This window comes from Mesoplodon mirus, assembly GCF_964341445.2.
Source record: "Mesoplodon mirus genome assembly, chromosome: 5".
NCBI classification, from domain to species: domain Eukaryota; kingdom Metazoa; phylum Chordata; class Mammalia; order Artiodactyla; family Ziphiidae; genus Mesoplodon; species Mesoplodon mirus.
Window position 1 is genome coordinate 29,931,686 of NC_138980.1, and position 15,415 is coordinate 29,947,100.

Below are 15,415 nucleotides of genomic sequence, written 5' to 3' on the forward strand. Positions count from 1 at the left end.
GAAGAGATATGGGAACATATGTATATGTATAACTGATTCACTTTGTTATAATGCAGAAACTAACACACTATTGTAAAGGAGTTATACTCCAATAAAGATGTTTAAAAAACAACAAAAACAAACAAACAAAAAACATATGGAGGGAAAAGTTTGGCTTCACCTCAATGATGTTGGAATAAAGGCTCATCCTTCTTCCTGGCACATTTCCCCAGATACTGTTCTCCCTGGAGGGAGCAAGGATTGCTCCATGTCACGGCCATTGGAGGTATTTTCAAGTTTCATGGAATCATTTTCCTCTAACTTGTCCTTCAAGTGTCTGTTCCAAGGCCACGGTTTCCATCAGAGTCCAGCACCATCTCTCATGAGCTGAAGAAGCCCTTCCTGCTATTCCCTGGATATTGTAGCCTAGTAGATATTCTTAGTGTTCTGCCTGTAATATCTTGTCTCCTTGTGCTTGAGGGCAGAAAGCTAGGCTTTATATGAACTTTATCTATCACATTGTCAATTGGCCTTCTAGTAGATGACTTTGTTCTCGGCATTGACCTTTTGTCACTTGAATATTGAAAGCTGGCTATGTCTAACTTATGAAATCTGATTCCAAATGAATCTGGTTTTCTAGATTAACTTTTCATTTGTGAGCCACACAGAGGTACACAGTGTATTGCCAAGCCCACCGTCAAAACAGGCCACCTTTTATTCATTCTAAACTTCAAGCATATCCTGTTGCTCATCAAAAACTACTGGTTCAGGTTCATCATGATTTCTAAATGTGACATACAACTGATATAAAGGCACAAACTTGCCCCTGTATTGTGGATGGATATATTTGCCAAGAAGGATGTGAGGTTATCTTTGTTGCATGAAAGTAACTGCAGATGTCCCTTAAGAATTCAGACTTGATGATGCAGATCAAATCCCACAATACAAAGCCATGATTACAACACAAACTCCCTATAGAACTTAAAAAGACCAAAGAACTGCCTAGTGATCCAGTTGTTTCAAGAAATTTCTATCGTAAATAAATTCAGCTTATATCCTTAAAAATTGTCATAATGAAGCCAAAAGTAGTCTCAAGAAATCATATCTAATATAATATTTTGGTAAAGAAATCATTCAAAGCCAAATAGGTAAATAAATTACTCCGACTTTACTACATGAAGTGGGGAGGAGAGGATCAGGAAGGAGGGAACAGGGACATGGTATACTACTGATGACATTTATATGGTCAGGCCACTCAGGATAGGGGTTCTCTTCCTCTCTGAACATCCCCTGCTCAACCACTGCCTGCTTCACCTATACCCTACTCACACGACTGAACTTCCTACATGCTTGCCCCAGGCCCAGGCTAGTGATTGTCCTTATCAAAGGGGTAGTATGGGTCCTGGTAACTAATGCGCCAAACTGATGTAATTCCCTCTATAACTGGCAATCTACACCCCCTACCATCCATTAAGCCACTGATGTCTCTGTTGCTGACTCCAGGCTTCTTCTTTGGTCTTAAACTGGGCAAATGTAGGCCTTAGAGGCCTGCTGGGTGCAGCCCAACAGTTGGCAGAGCCAGCCAGGAGAACAAGGAAACTCTTGTGAGCACTGAGATGTTGGGAAATACAGGATGGGGAATGGAATGTTGCAGGGGTTGTCCACTAGCTTGTGGGGCCTGAAAGTTGTGGGTTTTATCCCGGGGTGGCCGGCCATTCACACGTGGGGTCCAAAAGTTGAGGGGGTAATCCTGAAAGTTGCAGGGGTAGTACTGTAGTGGATGTCTACTAGTATGTGGGACCCTGTAGTGGCTGTGCATGATGAATGGGGGCGGCCAAGAGATCTGGAGAACAATGGCCCCTCATGGCTCTGCTATTGTATCAAAGTGAGCCTTCTGTAATTGGTTAAGCTAGCTCTCTGAAGGAATTGGTATTTCTCTTCCTGTACCTTTGAGATGTATATGATCTACCTGGGTTCTCAGGAACTTTAATCTAATCATATGTGATCTCTAAGAGTACATGAACAAAAAGGAGCAAGGATTTTAAAATTCTTTATGGGAATAATTATGTTTTGGGAGTGTCTATCTAAAATAGTCTCTCAAGATTTTTGTAACTTGAAACTAAACTAAGTTACATGAAGAGAATTCATTGACTAAGTCATTTCAAAAAAGGTAAAATATTGGAACATTAATTGCTGGGCAGGTCTAAGTTTATCTACTTTTGCCTGCTTAGGAGAATAAGACTAAAGCATTAAGCTTACCAATCAGGAAATGCACAATTGTTTTTTGGTTTTGGTGAGAGATTAAGGTTTTTAAGGGTTAAGATTATAATCAGTCATAATCCTAGTTACTATAACCAAGATTCTTTATTGCTTATATTGTGATAATATGTTTAACTGTGACTTTTTAAGTCTTTTGTCTTTTGTAGACAGTTATTGTTGTACTCTGATGCTTTTGCAAAAGTGCTTCATCTTCCAGATTCATAGGAACGACCTTTTGCTAATAACAGGTCTCTGATAAATTTCAGATTACACTTCAGAACTGGGTAAAAACTTAAATAATCCTAAAGGAAAACCTGATGGCTTCGTAAAAAGTTAATGGAAGGATTGGTTACTGAGTGAACTGGTGAATATGGTTATAATATTTATGGGTTTTGTCTGGAAAGTTTTGATCTGTGTTTTCCAGATAGAGGGATGCCCTTCCCCTCAAGTTAGTTGTGACTTACAGCAATTGGGTAAACTACTCCTGAGGGTAGAATTGAAACATTTTTCTTTTCTCTCTACCTAGTCCCTCCAAAAACTGGGACTCCTGGTTTCTGAGCAGCCTTATCAGGTGAATGGGAAAGACTGTCTCCTGGCATGTGCACGAATCTTGATATTTGGGATACCTCTAGAAGACAGAAATCCACTGAGGTGGAGGCTTATGGCAGGCTTTTGTCATGGCATTCCTGGCCTTGAGAGGCCTTTGGGGAATTCAGTCTGAGACTCCTGAGGACTTCTACCTCAGCCAGCTTGAAGGAGCTGATATGGTCAATTGCAAACAAACTAGTTTTGATTTGCTGTTTGGTGGAGATGAGGGTTATTTCAGGGAGAAAAAAGACTATGTTTTAGTGGATGTTAAATTCTATTTCTGTTAGTTAAGGTCTGTATTTATGACAGTTATTGTGTTAACCATGCTTTTGCCCTGATGTTCTGAATGGAAAGAGAATTATCTAGCGAAATTTTCACAGATTATAACTACTCATGAAATGTGACACTGCTTGCTTTAAGTCTGCTGCTAATAGCACATGTGCAATGCTTCTGTGACAATTGAGTGTAAGTGATAAAATGTATAGCCTATAAAGTGTTTCCCCATTAACATATCTCTGAGCCTGTTCATGAGATCAGCATAGTTTTCCTCCAATGTGAGTGACTAGGTGAAAATAAAGGAGACGTAACAGCGAGGGACATGATCTGAACCTGAGGTAAGAGCCAGCACCCCAGCATTGAGGGATGGATATTTTGAGCATCACTGCTTTCTAACAAGATTTGCAATCAAAAGGGGAAATGATGGAAAATATGCACATATTCAGGTATGTGGGAAGTCAGAGGGCTTATGCATGTATTAACTTAAATTTTACCACCCATTTATGATAAAAACCCTGCAGAAAGTAGGCATAGAGGGAATTTACCTCAACATAATAAAGGCCATATATGACAAACCCACAGCCAACATCGTCCTCAATGGTGAAAAACGGAAAGCATTTCCACTAAGATCAGGAAAAAGACAAGGTTAGCCACTCTCACGACTATTATTCAACATAGTTTTGGAAGTTTTATCCACAGCAATCAGATATGAAAAAGAAATAAAAGGAATCCAAATTGGAAAAGAAGAAGTAAAGCTGTCACTGTTTGCAGATGATATGATACTATACATAGAGAATCCTAAAGATGTTACCAGAAAACTACTAGAGCTAAACAATGAATTTGGTAAAGTAGCAGGATACAAAATTAATGCACAGAAATCTCTGGCATTCCTATACACTAATGATGAAAAATCTGAAAGTGAAATTAAGAAAACACTCCCATTTACCATTGCAACAAAAAGAAAAAAATATCTAAGAATAAACCTACCTAAAGGAGACAAAAGACATATATGCAGAAAATTATAAGACACTGATGAAAGAAATTAAAGATGATACAAATAGATGGAGAGATATACCATGTTGTTGGATTGGAAGAATCAACTTTGTGAAAATGACTATACTACCCAAAGCAATCTACAGATTCAATGCAATCCGTATCAGACTACCACTGGCATTTTTCACAGAACTAGAACAAAAAATTTCACAATTTTTATGGAAACACAAAAGACCCCGAATAGCCAAAGCAATCTTGAGAATGAAAAAGGGCGTTGGAGGAATCAGGCTCCCTGACCGCAGACTATACTACAAAGCTACAGTAATCAAGACAGTATGGTACTGGCACAAAAACAGAAATGTAGATCAATGGAACAGCATAGAAAGACCAGAGATAAACACACGCACATATGCTCACCTTATCTTTGATAAAGGAGGCAGGAATGTACAGTGGAGAAAGGACAGACTCTTCAATAATTGGGGCTGGGAAAACTGGACAGGTACATGTAAAAGTATGAGATTAGAACACTCCCTACCACCATACACAAAAATAAGCTCAAAATGGATTAAAGATCTAAATGTAAGGCCGGAAACTATCAAACTCTTAGAGGAAAATATAGGCACAACACTCTATGACATAAATCACAGCAAGATCCTTTTTGACCCACCTCCTAGAGAAATGGAAATAAAAACAAAAATTAAAAAATGGGACCTAATGAAACTTCAAAGCTTGGCACAGCAAAGGAAACCATAAAGAAGACCAAAAGACAACCCTCAGAATGGGAGAAAATATTTGCAAATGAAGCAAATTTGTCAGTTGGGTTAATCTCCAAAATTTACATACAACTCATGCAGCTCAATAACAAAAAAGCCAAAACCCAATCCAAAAATGGGCAGAAGACCTGAATAGACATTTCTCCAGAGAAGACATACAGATTGCCAACAAACACATGAAAGCATGCTCAACATCATTAATCATTAGAGAAATGCAAATCAAAACTACAAAGAGGTATCATCTCACACCGGTCAGAATGGCCATCATCAAAAAGTCTAGAAACAATAAATGCTGGAGAGGGTGTGGAGAAAAGGGAACACTCTTGCACTACTGGTGGGAATGTAAATTGATACAGCCACTATGGAGAACAGTTTGTAGGTTCCTTAAAAAACTAAAGATAAACTACGATATGACCCAGCAATCCCACTACTGGACATATACCCTGAGAAAGCCATAATTCAAAAAGAGTCATGTACCAAAATGTTCATTGTAGCTCTATTTACAATAGCCAGGAGCTGGAAACAACCTAAGTGTCCATCATTGGAAGAATGGATAAAGAAGATGCGGCACATATATACAATGGAATATTACTCAGCCATAAAAGGAAACGAAATTGAGTTACTTGTGGTGAGGTGCATGGATCTAGAGTCTGTCATACAGAGTGAAGTAAGTCAGAAAGAGAAAGACAAATACCATATGCTAACTCATATATATGGAATCTAAGAAAAAAATGTCATGAAGAACGTAGGGGTAAGATGGGAATAAAGAAACAGACCTAGTAGAGAATGGACTTGAGGATATGGGGAGGGGAAAGCGTAAGCTGTGACAAAGTGAGAGAGTGGCATGGACATATATACACTACCAAATGTAAAATAGATAGTGGGAAGCAGCCGCATAGCACAAGGAGATCAGCTCAGTGCTTTGTGACCACCTGGAGGGGTGGGATAGGGAGGGTGGGAGGGAGGGAGATGCATGAGGGAAGAGATATGGGAACATATGTATATGTATAACTGATTCTTTTTGTTATAAAGCAGAAACTAACACACTATTGTAAAGCAATTATAATCCAATAAAGATGTAAAAAAAAAAAAACTAAACATAGAATTATGATATGATCCAGCAATCCCACTACTGGGCACATACCCTGAGAAAACCATATTCAAAAAGACACATGCACCGCACCCCAATGTTCACTGCAGCACTATTTACAATAGCCAGGTCATGGAAGCAACCTAAATGCCCATTGACAGATGAATGGATAAAGAACATGTGGTACATATATACAATGGAATATTACTCAGCCATAAAAAGGAACGTAATTGGGTCATTTGTTGAGACATGGATGAATCTAGAGACTGTCATACAGAGTGAAGTAAGTCAGAAAGAGAAAAACAAATATCGCATATTAACGCATGTATGTGGAACCGAGAAAAATGGTACAGATGGACTGGTTTGCAGGGCAGAAATTGAGACACATGTGGAGAACAGATGTACGGACACTAGGGGAGGAAAGTGGCAGTGGGCAGGGTTGAGGTGACGAATTGGGAGATTGGGATTGACAGGTATACACTGATGTGTATGAAATGGATGACTAATAAGAACCTGCAGTATATAAAAAAAATAGTGAGGGAAGCTGTGTATGTGGGTAAGGTAGGAGGTCTATGGGAGCTCTCTGTACCTTCCGCTCAGTTTTGCTGTGAAGCTAACAATGATCTAAAAAAATAAAGTCTACTAAAAATGTTGGTAAAACTGGTTTGGGAGAGAAGATAAAACATCCAATTTAAAACATACTAAGTTTGAGATACCTAAAAGAGACACTTGCTGAGAGGGTGAAAGAGATACTGTTAACTCTGTCAAATAACACTGTTTGGTGTGTTAAATACTGTCATACTATTATTTGGTAGAAAATTTCCTATAAAAATACTATGGATACTAAAAAGTTATTTTGATCAAAAAAATCACCTAATTATTTAATAAATAAAGTGGTTGTTAATGGCCCATTTTACAATATAAGTCCTGGTGACCAGGTATATACTAACCTGTCTTCTTTTCTGTATTAAAAAAGCTAACAAGCACATTATTGTACTATAGTTTTGCAAGATGTTGCCACTGGGGAAACGGTAAAGTATACACAGGAGCCCTGTGTGTTATTTCTGACAACTGCATGCGAATCAGTAATGATCTCAAAATACAGTTTAATGAAAAAAAACAATTAACCAAAGAACAAGGGGATGGGTGGTAGGTAATAAGATAAGGAAATCCTTTCTCTTTCTCTGTGAAAGAATTTGACCTTGGAATAGCATTTTAGCTCTGTTCCCCTGGTAACCACCCAAGAAAGTATGTCAACTGTGTTTCTGAACAATCTTATTTATGTTTCTGACTGCCTTGGTAACATGCTCAAAAGATTCATCAGCTGCATAATGAGGCAACATTGCTTAAGATAAAAATGACTCCTGATTGGTAAAGTGTATTTACACTGGGCAAGTCCCTTGCAGGAACCTTGGAAACTCAGCTCTTCTCATAGGCTGTTACAAGATACATTAGATCTGATAGGGCCTAGGGCTTCAAAGCCAACATGAGTCTTGCTTCCTTGTACCTGAGCTATCATCTGAAACATCTGAGGAGACAGCTGCTGAATAGTTGTATGCACCTCTGAAAAGACCACTCCCACTGAAGGGAAATATCTGACAAAGACCAGCTGTCACACTGCACTCCTTGTATCTATTCAAAACACAAATGAAACAATAAAACGGTGTGAAGCCAGCTGAAATTATGGCTGCTGGGCCAGAAGATACTTCTGGACACTTGGAGGATGTGGAGGATAATGGCCCCAAAGTTACACCTATCTAATCTTAGCTATATATTCTTGGATAGAAGGTATAAGATCTAAATTTTTCTGTATGTTAAGATGCATGGGTACGTTTATTAATCATAATTTTTTACCTTTACCTCTTGGGACAGAAAATGCTCACTTCAACTTAAAGACTATTCTCAGATTTGTCCTTCTGTGTGGGCCATTGTTACCTGGTGTCTGGAGGCCTTGAGAACACACAGAATCACATGCCTTATGAGCATAGTGCTTTAGACACAGGAGGAAATCTGTAAGGGGTATCTTGAAATCTTTACAAAATATATTCTGTGCTAGCAAGAGATTAATATGCCACAATTTGCTAAGTCACATTTCTTGGGCTGATGTATTGCTGAGCCAAGAAATGAAAGAAAGTATTAATGTAATGTCATAAATGATGTGAATGAGAATAGAATAAGTGTGGATTACTTGTTAGAACTGGATCAAATTTAAATGTTTCAAAATATGTGCTCCTTAAACCTAGCCAATGATTTGAGTCCTATGGGACAAGATTAGATTTGGGTTTCAATGTTATTAATTGGTAGAGGTATAATGGTATGCAGTACTGATTACACATGCATGTTGTTATGTATTAGACAATTCATTAATTAAACCTCTTATAGGAAAAACTTTAAAGATGATGTAAGGACTGGAGCCATGGGGATGACGTGCAGTGTGACCCCTGAAGTCTACTGGTGGTAGAGCAAGCAGTGTGCTTCCAAGTGGGGTCATCTGAAGACACAAAGCTGTGCCACAGCTCTGGTACACAGCTGAGCAATGATGAACATAGCATATAGCGAGAATGTAGAGTCTGTGCTCAGGATAAATTTCTTTTTCTTTATTAATTTATTTTATTTTATTTATTTTTGGCTGTGCTGCATCTTCGTTGCTGCTCACAGGCTTTCTCTAGTTGTGGTGTGAGGGGGGCTACTCTTCGTTGAGGTGCGTGGGCTTCTCATTGAGGTGGCTTCTCTTTCTTGCCGAGCATGGGCTCTAGGTGTGCAGGCTTCAGTTGTGGCACATGGGCTCAGTAGCTGTGGCTTGCCGGCTCTAAAGCACAGGCTCAGTAGTTCTGGCACACAGGCTTAGTTGCTCCAAGGCATGTGGGATCTTCTAGGACCAGGACTCGAACCCGTGTTCCTTGCATTGGCAGGCGGATTCTCAACCACTTAGTCACCAGGGAAGTCCTCCATACACTCTTGTTGAAAGACTTACGGGGAAATAGGTTTGTTCTTGGCGGTTGTCTACTTGCCTTGCTCTCATTTACGCAGATGCAGAGCTACAAGTCACTGCCCTGTAGGAACGTCGGTTTCCTCCTGGAAGAACCAGGAACCCAGGAGCCAGCAGCCCAAGGAGCTCGACCACGAACCCAGAATGGGGTCTGGACAAGTGATAGGCTCAGCCAGGGCTCTCCTCGCAGACAAGCTCGAAGAACTACATTTCCCAGAATCTTTTGTTCTCGCATGGACTACATTTCCCAGAGGGGCTCGCGACTGTCCCTGCCCCGTCCCTCCCGGACCTACGTGGGGCGTCGGGCGTCGGGCGTTTGCCGTTGGCATGAGCTAATTACTCGCCAGAGGTCCGCCGAGGCGGCACCGCGTGGAGTCCCCAGCGGAAGTTTCTGTCTGGCCGTGGCAGTTCCGGAGCCTCCAGCCTGCGGCCCGCGGAATCCCCGATGCCTGGGCGAGGTGAGCGGCGGGGGGTAGGCAGGATGCGGGAGGGAGGACCGGGCTTCGGGAGCATGCGTCGCCGGGGCATGGGGCACAGGCCCAAGAGACGCGAGCCGGGTCTTTGTGGGCGCCGGCGGGCCGAGAGCCGGGCACCCCTGACTCTGTTCGCCTGCCGCCCCCAGCCGTCCCACTGACGTGCTCCTGAACGAGACATGTCGGGCACTTCGTCCCCATTGGCTGGACCCAGCCACCCTCCTGCTTCTTTCCGACCAGTTCCCAGCGCGCTGCCTGCTCAGCGCCTGCTGGCATTTGAATTTGTTTCGGGCTGGCAGTGAACGTGAGAAAGTTATTTCCTCCCCTTATCATCACCCCTGCACTTCCGAGTGACAGGCTTGTTTTACGCGAGAAGTGAGTCGCCGGCTTCCCCCAGTGGCAGAGCCAGGACTGGACCCAGGTCTTTGGTTTAATGTGCCCTTTCCTCAAGACAGCAGCCCCTCCCCACCATAGGAGAGCTGATGTTTTCCCTTTCCGAAGCAGCTTTCTCTAGAAATCTGGAAATTGTTTCCTTGACAGGAGGGGGAGGAATTGGGTGGGAATGCTTGAGGTGGAGAAAAGTTGTCACATGCACGCAGGGAGGTTAGAGCAGGTGCTCTGGAGCCCGCGGTGCCTGGAACCCTGGTGCCACCCTCCCTGGCTGTGTGGACTGGGACAAGTTGCTCCCACTCTGCCCTCAGTTTCCTGATCTATAAAATGGGGTGCTGACAATGCCAACTGTGCTGTGGGACTCGATGTATTGATAGGTAGTGCCTGGCATGCGGTGAGGCTCAGGGAGTTGCTGCTACTGCTGATAGAGTCCTAGGACTTTTCCTCTGAGCCAGGGAAAGAGCTGGGCCTGGACCAGGATGACCCAGCCCTTCTCTCTGGTCCTGTCTAGCCCTCGTTCCTTCTGACTTCCTTCTCTGGGGACACTTGGCATCATTTTCAAGTGGTATAAAGGTTTCAGAGCTGCTGATTCTGAGGGGTGGAAAGCAGAAGGGGCTTCCTCCTGGTTCCCTTTTTCTTCTCTCAGATCTGGCTTCTGGAGACTTCTCCCATCCTAAGGTGAAACTGCCCAGAAAGAGGACATGGCTCCTGAACAGAGGGAAGCAAGGTCTCGGGTGAGTTCATTGCCATCTCAGGTCTTAGAGATAGATGGGTTTTTTTTTCTGTTATTTTACCCTCAAACTGAAGTTTTCTCCCCAATACAGTCTTCACCAGGATTTGGAGCCCATGTCCTTCTGCCTTGGAAGAGTTGGTCCACCCTGGTGGATGGTGGATTGCATAGGGAATGCTTGCCTCCAACCCCCCAATCCATGGCCTGTGTTTCTCTTTTTTTTTCTAATAGACACTCTTTTATTCATTAATCTCAATTCACTGTATGATTACTGAATTGATAGGTAAGATGCCACATGTCTTATACCACTTGGGGTCAGAACAAACAAACATGCACACTTGGCAGAGCTCCTTTCTGGCCTGTCTCCTTTGCTCAGTCGTGTCCCCCTCCCTACCCTTGGCCAGAATGCTTTTCTTTTTCTTTCCGCCCCTGAGAAATCCTCATGATACCTTCGCCAGGCTTTTCCCAGTCCATAGTTTTTAGTTTTTCTCCATCTTAACTTTCTGGATCATGTGCCTTGCTTCTGTCACTCTCTTGAAAACTGATGTTGACCTGCCATTTTCATCTTTATGTTATGAGAATGAGGGTGGGACCCCATCCAGGTGAGCCACTGTGTGAACAAAGGATAGCCATGCTGGTGGGGACGTAGATGGAGAGGTCTCTTGACTCCAAGAGCAGAGAGAAGACTCCTCAGGAAGCAGCAGTGAGAGTTTCATGGGATATTGGTAGTGGAGAGGCAGTGTATACAGTGATTCCTCAGTGGGGCTTTTGAGCCAGATGGCCAGGTTTGTGCCCATCTCCTCTGTTGCTGTTAATGGGTCTTGGGCAAAAAACTCCACCTCTCTGTGCCTCAGTTTCTTACCTCTCTGTGCCTCAGCTTCTTCACCTGTAACATGAATACAGCAACTGGGCCTACCTCAAAGGGTAGATGAGAGGATCCTGGGAGTTAGTGCATGGAAAGCGTTCTTATCAGGGCCGGGCACATAGTAGATGTTCAATATGTGGTGATTGTGGTAGCTAAACGATATTATTCTAGTTCATGATGTCTATCTATCTACTGTTGGTAGATAGAAATGACTATACAGTGTCCTTCCTTTACTCATCCTCATCTAACAATAGTAGTTAACGTTGCTGGGGAATATCCTGAGGGCTTCACCTTTGTTCTCACTCTCATAGCGAAGCAGAAGTTATTACCCCACTTTTACACTTGAAACTGAGGCTGAACGAAGTCAGGCAACCTGAAATCAAACCCAGGTATGTCTGGCCTCTAAGTTCATGTTAGTTATCATCCAGCCTTTCCTCTGGTACATCTTTCAGAACACAGGGCAGGCCTGGCTCCCAAATGACCAGAGTTCTCTGCAATGTGATGTTGTGTATCTTTTGGACCCATGAAATGTGGTAGTGGTTGATCTTCTGAGACTGTGGCTAGGACCTGCCTCTGCATATTTGGGCTACTTTTTTCTAAGCCCTTCCCGTTCCATTCCAACAGAGCCAGGCTGCTCTCTTACCCAGAATCTTCTCCATCCCTGCTTGTGAGTCCTATGTGACATTTCTCCCTAACCTCACCTGCTGCCGATACGTCAGTACTATGTGGACTTGTGTGTAAAACTCAGTGACAGGACGTTTAAGACCAGAGAGAGAATATACCCACCAAGTGCTGGGTTAAAAGAAAACTTCAGTTATCGTCTTGTCTCTGCCATTGATAAAGTATGTGACCTGGTGTCTTAACTGCCCTGGACCTGGTGTTTCTCATCTCTAAAATGAGGATTGAACAAGGAAATAGTATATGGTCCTGTCCAGCGACACTTTTCTTGTTCAAATTGTTTCACGCGTTTTTCTTGTCTGCCAGTTGGATTGTAAATTCTTTTGAGGGCAAAGATCATTTCTTGTATTCCCTGCCATGTGCCAATAAATTATCTTATTATACATGCACTGCATGTTAATGTTAAAAATCTCAGAGAATAAAAAAGTAAAATCACTCTTACCCCAACATCTTGAGATAATCATGGTCATACCTTTGGTATGCAGCCCTCAGAATAATTGTCTGTGTACCTTTATTTATTTATTATTTATTGATGTACGTGTGTACATATGTATGTATGTATATTTTTATTTTCTCATTTTAGCTTTTTATTTTGATAAAATACACATAAGATTAAACTCACCACTTTAACCATTTTTGAGTATATTGGCATTAAGTGCGTTCACAGTGTGGTGCTACCATCACTGCTCTTTACCTCCATTGTATGGATTATCATTTATTACTTAAGCCTATGAGATAGGCGTTGAGAGGCAGTTCCTTGGATTGGAATTCTACCTCTACCACTGACCAGCTGTGATATTGTGATTTATAATACGAAATATATATTTGGTCTTTGTCCCTGTTCCTGGCACATAATTTCCAAAACCCTTGTGATTTCCTAAGTGGTTAGTAATATATGCTTTTTATCCCTGAAATTACTTCAGAGCAATGAAGGCACAATGGGTGTGTTTTGTATCCACACCAGAGTTTATGTTAATGAGGTTACTTTTGTACCCCACCTAAGGATGCGGGCTGATTGCCAGGGGAACCAACCTTGATTAAAGTGTTGGAATTTTCAGTCCTGCCCCCCAATAACCCCTCTTATCCATCTGTCACCACCCTAGGAGATGAAAGTTGCATCAGTCGCCAATGGTCAGTGATTTAATCAATCGTGCCTATGTAATGAACCTCCATAAAAACCCAGAAGCGTTCAGAGTTCTTCCAGGTTGGTGAACATGTAGAGAGTCAGAGAGAATGGTGAATCCCGAGAGAGCATGGAAGCTGTGCACCCCTTCCCTGTGCCGCTCTTTCACCTGCCAGTTCCTATATCTTCTTTTATAATCAACCAGTAATCTAGTAAGTAAATGTTTTCCTGAGTTCTGTGAGCCACTCTGGCAAATTAATCAAACCTGAGGAGAGGGTTGTAGAAACCTCCAATTTAGAGCCAGTCAGTCAGCAGCACAGGTAACAACCTGGACTTGTGATTGACATTGAAAGGGGGCCAGTCTTGTGGGAATCTGACACTATCTTCAGGTGTCAGAATTGAGTTTAATTGTAGGACACCCAGCTGGTGTCCCACAATTGCTTGGTGTGTGGAAAACCCCCCACATCTGGTGTCAGAAGTGAAGTAGTGTTGTATTAAGAGTAGCGGAGACATGCAGGAGGAGTGAGTTTTCCCTTCATACCAGCTGTGTGACTTGGATAAATTTCTCTTTGTTTTCTCTTATGTAAAATGGACACAATAATAGTACCTTCTTCATAGGGTTGTTGTGAAGATAAAATAAAGATATACACTAAAGGTTAATATAAAGCTCTAAGAATAGTACTTAGCCTGAAAAAAGCATTCAATAAATTATAGCTATTTTAATTTCCATTATTACTGTCCTCAAGCTTTAGGGAGCACAGAGTGCCTTCAGTTATTTAAACTAGCCCCCTCAGTGATTATTGAGGTTGTTTCCATTTCTTTGCTGTTACTAACACCATGATAAATGTCCTTGCATGTGCATTTTTGTTCAGTGTTCATTATCAAACAAATATAGTAATTGGAGAGTTAAAGAGTATGCACATTTTAAAGCTTCTAATGTATGTTATCAAATTGCCAACAGGAAGATTATTCTAATTAACACCCCCACTAATGGCCTTAATACCTCCACCCATCTCTTGTAGCAGTTAACTCGGAGCCTGGTTCATACTTCATGCTACTCAGTATCTATTTGTCATTGGTCAGTTGTTCATTAAGCAAATGACCTGGAACCTTCAGAACCTAGAATAATATAGAAGCATTTCATGGTAGCCCGTCTACTCCCCACTGCCGCCTTTTTCACCCTGTGTGATGGGTGGTCCTGGGTGAGCTGAGATGCTTGTCTCTACAGGTGTCAGTGACGTTTGAAGATGTGGCTGTGTTCTTTACACGGGATGAGTGGAGAAAGCTGGCTCCTTCTGAGAGAAACTTGTACCAAGATGTGATGCTGGAGAACTATAGTAACCTTGTCTCATTGGGTAAGGAAATTTTCCCTGTAGATACAGAGTTCAGAAATTGGGATACCTCAGCATCTGATTTCCTGGGTAAAAGCCCTGGGTCATTAAAAACTTTAGCTGAGTTTTGCCTTAGCACTGTGCAAACTGGATCTCCATAAATAAACCTGAAAACCTTTTTCTCCCTCGTAGGTATGGAATTGCCCCATGGATGGGACAATCTACAGAGCTGCCCATTAGAAATTCCCTCACTGCAGGCAACATTTTCCCACTATGACTGAACTATGATGTGTTTGCTCATCTCTTAACAGAGAGCATCCCTCAACCTTTTTCTTTGACCCAACACTGGCTTTTTTCAATTCTCTTTTACAGGGGTCAGCAAACTTTTTCTGTAAAGGGCCAGGGAGTAAATATTTTCAGCTTTGTGGGCCACATATAGTCTCTGTAACGTATTCCTTTTCTTTTTTTTTTTTTTTGAACCATTCTTTGCTCAAGGGCCATGCATAAACAGACAGTGGGCTAGATTTGGCCTATGACCCATAGTTTGCTGACTGCTGCCATCTTTCAAAGGGAGCCAGATAGTGTTTTCTCATTTTAAACAAGCTACTTGGTACATAATCCTTTCCACAGATACCTGTTACAAATATTAATTTAATCTGTACATTTAACATACATTTAACAGTATATACATATTCCCTCTTGTATAGAAAGCTATTAGCACCCTGTTAATCAAGTCTGCATGTTTATCATACTTCACTAACATACAACTAAATGTTACATTGCCCCTTGCTTTTACCCTAACACACCCCTCACATTGTGGGGGCACAACTGGAGCATCCCACAGAAGTTCTCTGTATCATCCTTTGAGTTTTCCGCTC

At 41.9% G+C, this 15,415-nt stretch overlaps 1 protein-coding gene across 1 annotated transcript in view; it reads left to right on the plus strand.

Annotated features, from left to right (window-relative positions):
* LOC309805278 (uncharacterized protein) overlaps positions 1-15,415 on the plus strand; it is a gene marked incomplete at its 5' end in the record, with an annotated part of 211,014 nt that overhangs the window by 182,561 nt on the left and 13,038 nt on the right. The window contains 3 exons of the mRNA XM_082623210.1: positions 8,989-9,405; positions 10,457-10,544; positions 14,435-14,561. Of these exons, the coding sequence (XP_082479336.1) occupies positions 8,989-9,405; positions 10,457-10,492 (453 nt within the window). The 3' untranslated portion in view covers positions 10,493-10,544; positions 14,435-14,561. The remainder of the gene's footprint in view (positions 1-8,988; positions 9,406-10,456; positions 10,545-14,434; positions 14,562-15,415) is intronic.